The sequence below is a fragment of the Salvia hispanica genome, unplaced genomic scaffold (assembly GCF_023119035.1).
Source record: "Salvia hispanica cultivar TCC Black 2014 unplaced genomic scaffold, UniMelb_Shisp_WGS_1.0 HiC_scaffold_1153, whole genome shotgun sequence".
NCBI classification, from domain to species: Eukaryota; Viridiplantae; Streptophyta; class Magnoliopsida; order Lamiales; family Lamiaceae; genus Salvia; species Salvia hispanica.
In genome coordinates this window covers 1-5756 of record NW_025951420.1, presented here as the reverse complement: position 1 = coordinate 5756, position 5756 = coordinate 1, and the positions used below count along the sequence as shown (strand labels likewise).

Below are 5756 nucleotides of genomic sequence, written 5' to 3'. Positions count from 1 at the left end.
TGATTTTATTTATTTTTTTCAATTTTGTTTGTGAATCGGTTTGGGGAAATGGAGGAATGTTGAGTTTGGGATTTTGCTTTAATAAAAGCGATGATGCTCCGTCAGAATCTTTTCCTTTGATATTTTTAGCAATAGTGAATAATGATAGGATAATTAAAATCGTGAACAAGAGTAAGCAAAACAAACCGGAAACGGCAAAAGTCAGAAGTTGAACCCAAAATGTCGCTTACAGCCCAATTATTGTGCTTTGTGGTTTGTACCCACAAAGCCCAGTTGTGATCATTCCCTTGTAGTAGAAACTTTTATAAACAACTAATTTGAGATATGTCATTTTCCAGAATACTTTGTCCTATATTTTATATGAATATCACTATTTCATTTTAAGACGTTACTTATTAAATGTTTTAGTTTTTTATTTTTTATTTAGATGGATTTCATATTTTATTAATTTAATTCATTAATAATATTTATAAAATTAAGATTTATAATTAATTAGTTTTTTCACTTTCCATTATATTAATTAAAATCAATGCCAAATAAAAATGAACAAATAACAAGGAAATGAGGGATATCTGTACTATAGAAATTAACAGATCATTCATCTTAAACTCATGTACTTAAAAACGTAGGGTGTCATATTTATCATTTAACTCCAACAAATCACAAGTATTAGCATAGTATACTTTTTATTAGCTATAGCCTATATGTATTCTGACATTTTTTTTCTATTGCATAATCTAGAAACCAAAGGGAAGAATTAATATCGATAAACGAAGAATTAATATCGATAAACGATACTGGATACACCAAAGGGAAAAACTAATACTGAGTTACGTTAATTCTGAATTAATCATGTAAAAAAATATAGTGACCCTCAGTGATTACAGTCACGCCATGATAGCAGTCTTAAATGCATGTGTTGACTACATCCACTTATGAAATGGTAGTCATCCATGCATTCTAACACACAACTAACACATTCTATCTGCATATCTAACTCTCTCCCTACAACCATTATTTAGTTTGCCGGAGCTCTGCTGCTAGCGGTGCTGCTACTTCAGAGACGAAACCGTTTTATCTTTAAGGATGACACGCCTATCTAATAGCACTATCGGGGCGTATCTCGTCTTGCGCTTCGACTCAACTTATTTTCCATACAGTTTAAAGTTTCGATTTGTATTTTCAGTTCAATTTATTTCAGTGTAATCTCTTATCTTCTTTAAGTTGTATTACGCCAAATAATGATTTATACCTCTTATACCCAATACTTAAAGCTTTGATTAGTAGATCAGTGGTATAATAAATTGTCATGTTAGTAACAAAAATATATACTCCTCTCTTCCCATTTTCTAAGTTGTTCCACTAATAATAAATTATTTATATCTCTTTTTATTTCTCTTTTTTGGATACTTGCAATAAAGATGAACTCATCACCGACTTGGGTACGCTCTGATATCATATATATATATATATGAGATACTCGATGTAAGGAAGGAGAGTTATTCACTCCTTTATAGAGGAGTTATGATCATCACTTTGTCGATACAGAAGTGGTGAGGGAAAAACATAAATTGAGGATTGTGATATGTATCACTAGTGCTTCATATAGTGCAAACCAAACAACTGTTTCGAATAACCAAAATATCGATTTGTGACTTTTTTTTATCTAGATCACACCTTTGCATGCATCTGAAACTATTGGAAAAAGAGAACGCCCTAATAATGGGATTGTATATATACATTAAAGAGATGTGTGGTTTGCCTTTTAGGAGGATTAAATGCATCAATACAATCCATTTCTATTGTTTTGTTTGCCTTTTACCATTTCTGCAAGGTCCTCATTAATTGCTTTGGCCCGCCTAATTAAAGGTCATTGCTTTAGTTATGCTAACTATCCAAACTTGACATGTTACAAAACAAGAGTCAGTTGTTTAAAAAAAGAGAAAACTTGAATTATCTAAAGCCAAACTAAACACAGGAAATTGAACTCCATAAATAATAATGGTCAAACTAAACATTTGTTATGTAACATGAATGCCATGAAAATAGAAACATTAATAAGAGTCCTTCCTTTTCTAATGAAATCGAAAAAGCCTAAGCAAACTATTGAGATAAAAGTATTTGTGCCAAACTATCAATAGGGCTCGAAAAGATCTTTAGTTTCTCCCACACTACATTTTTAGAGAAAACCCTCTAACAAGCAATCCCTTGCTTCCACTCGCATCAATGGAAGCAAATAAAGATATATTCTTGCATGCACAAGTAAGAAAAGAATTCAAACCTCCAAAACCAAAACCCCCCACTAAGATTCTCACAACAAATAGTATCAACTTTTCCCCTACATAAATGCAACTCATATATCTCACTTAACCTTCATTCACAACCCAAAAAAGCTCAAAAATCCCATCAAAACCAAACCCTACTCTCTTCCCCCTCCCATGGCTCCGGACCTAAACAACGCCGCCTCTCCCACCGACCGCGAGAAGCAGAAGAATCTCGACCAAGAGGTTCGAGAGATGATCTCCACCCTCACCAGCCGCTTGGGCAGCATCCAACGCTCCCAAAAATCAGGGAGCTCGAGCTCCCACGCCCAAGCTGACGACGACGAGCAAGGCATGAGGATGATCACGCTGGCCGGGACCAACCTAGGCGCCACCATGCGCGGCGACCTAGACGACAAAACCGCCGCCCCTCAGGGCCTCTCCCTGCCGGAGCAGGAGGAATCCGCCTCCTACGTCGTCAACAGCAACTTCCAAGCCATCAACAACTCCATCATGCTCGGGGGCAGCTACAAGACCAACGATCCCGGCGTTCATTTGGACATCACTGACTACGTTGACCACAACGACGGCGACAAGAAGGGGAAGAAGAGCAGGAGAGGGGGCCACGGCGGCGGCCACCACCATGGAAAACGCTCCGACAACCTTAGCGACACGGAGAGTGAGAAGAACTGAGAGAGATCGGTCGACATTGCGCACCATATGTGTGTGTGTGTGTGTTTGTTGCACTAAATAAATATTGCTGGTCTTATTTTTATCCTATTCGAGTGCCTTGATCATTTGTATCTTAATGTCGGTTATTTTTATAAATGACTATTTTTCAATAATTCCTTGCGCGTATCTATTTGATATAAGTAGACTTTGAAAATTGGTGTCAACTTGAGAGTTACATCAATACCAAATACGATTAAGTCATATTGGCTCATTGCTTTATTATTTTAAATTTAATTTAAGTTTTCTGGATAACTATGAGATGAACATACAACGCTAACTAAAAGGTCATATATCTCAACTAATTATATAAACAATCACCATATTAGTAGATAAACACAACATGAATTGTATTATAAACATAATAGTACTTCATCCAAGAAGTATGAATTATTTATATAATCCATCCTGAAAAATATGAAATTTTCTATTTTAGAATAATTAAATAATATATTACCATTAAATATCATTTTCTTTACAACTTATATCATATACTGCATTATTAATGATGTAGAGTCCACTGCACTAAATTACTTATTCTACCATTTATATCTCTATCTTACTTTACCAATTATACATTAAAATTTATGCCGAATCAGATGTTCATAGTTTTTAGGGACAGAGGTAGTATATACTTTCCATTTGTTCCTACTTCTTTCATTGAACATGCGACAAAGAGGTATAGATCTCCAATACTTCGCACAAGACCTGACGCGGGTTTTAAAAAATGTAACAAGAAGTGGGATGAAAAAGTTAGTGGAATATAGATCCTACTTTTATATACTCCATTCATCCCACGGGAATATGCATTTTTGTTTGGATATGGGTTTCAATGTACATTGGTAAAGTAAAAGAGAGATAGAAAGAAAAATGAATTAAGGTATTGTTAGTGAAGAATGAGAGTCTCATCTCAATAAAAAGAAAAAAGTTCTCAAATAGAAAGTGCATATTCTTGTGGAACGAACTAAAAAAGAAAGAATGCATTCTTTTGGGGATGGAGGGGGAGTATTAGAGCGTCATTAACCCCGGTCTGGATCCAAGCCCCAAGTCCTCTCCACGTCATCATTCCCTTAATTTTCAAGGCAAGCCACAACTCCCATAACCCTGCAGGCACAATCCACACTCCAACTATTAAATTGCATTATTCACAATTAGAATCCATTTTACTCGTAAAAATAGAAAACAGTGAGCAATTATAACACGAGAAATTCATAATTCATTCCAAAATTGAAAACAACAAACATAGAAATTCAAAATTAAAAAAAATACAATAAAAAAGTCAGCCCATTAAATTTGAACAAATACTTAAATTAATAAAATTGAAATAAAATCTAGCCCATTAAATATATTAAATCTAAATTTTCCTCACTCCTCTTCTTTCCCTCCTCTTCCCACGCAGTCATGACTCATCTTCTTCCCCTTCTCTTCCCACGCAGTCATTACTCATCTTCTTCCCCTCCTCTCTTTTTCATTTTCTTTCTCTACTTCCATTTTAGTCAACTACTTCTCCCCTCAACTCGAAAATACAACAAATATGAAGGTTCAAATACAAAAACTAAAAAAAAATTGAACTTTTATATAAAAAAATTGTTTGCGGCCCGCCCCAGGAGCGTATAACGCCGGGCCACACTACAACCCGGCTCGGCCTCAGGTCGCTGGCTCGTCCCCAGGCGCGGCCCAGACCCACCCCCGCTTCCCTCCAACGCGCCAAGCTGCAGGCTGGAACCGGTGCGGTCTGACCCGCAACTTTAATGATGTTCTTAGTTTTATAATAAAATGTGAGTGATAATGAGTTAGTGGAATGTTTGGTCTATTGCCAAAAGTAACAGTAAAAAATAAGTGTGACAAGTATTGGCGGCCAAACTAAAGAGGAAACTAATGACAAGTAATGATCGACGGATTGAGTAATTTTTATTCATAATTTTGAAATAAGTACTCACTCCGTCCCAAAAGTATGAACATTTGGTTCGATACGGATTTTAATGTATAAGAAAGTAAGAAATATATATAAATGATAGTGTATGCAGTGTTATGGTGGAGAGTGGACTCCATTGTACTATAATGATATACTAGGTTGTAAATAAAATGATTTGTAGGAGTAAGAGCATCCGCAATGGTCGGCTAGCGACCGGCTAGCCGGTTCGTCGCGCTAAGCCCGATCGGCTAGCGAACCATTGCAACCGGCGAGGGCGATTTCGGCGAGCGGATCGGCATGGGCTGGCCGATCGCTCGTCGCTGGCAGTGCTAGCGTCGGCTAAGCGCCATTGTGGAGGCCCGATCGGCCAGGCGATCGGCCAGCGCCGATTTTTGTTTTTTTTTTTTTTTTTAAATCATATATAAACGCGATTTTTGTTTCATTTTCATTTGCACCACTTGTTTTAACGAGTTTTCTATCTCTCTTTCTTTACTGTACAAGAGCATCATCGAACGATGAGTAACGCGGAGTGGTAGCGGTAGCGGTAGTGGTAGTGGTAGTGGTGTGGATCCTGAGTAGTACGAACGGAGGATGAACGAGGCTATGGAGGCCTACATGAACCGCGGGATGGAGCGGTACATGCGTATGGTGGAACGGCAGGCGATACCTCGCCCTCCACGAGTTGTCCACCACCGAGCAGTGGATGTGATCGGGATCACGTAGAAGCCGCACATCGCCGAACATGTACGAGGACTACTTTGCAGAGTGCCCGCGGCTTCCCGCCAACATGTTCCGCCGGCGTTTTTAGAATGCGCGAGGAGAGTTGTTTATGCATCGTTGGGGCATTGGAG

At 37.8% G+C, this 5756-nt stretch overlaps 1 protein-coding gene across 1 annotated transcript; it reads left to right on the top strand.

Annotated features, from left to right (window-relative positions):
• Positions 1-2365: 2365 nt before the first annotated feature.
• LOC125197993 lies at positions 2366-3106 on the top strand. The gene has a single exon (XM_048096466.1). It carries the CDS (start codon positions 2439-2441, stop codon positions 2952-2954), a length of 516 nt encoding a protein of 171 aa, XP_047952423.1. The 5' UTR covers positions 2366-2438; the 3' UTR covers positions 2955-3106.
• The last annotated feature ends 2650 nt before the right edge of the window (positions 3107-5756 follow it).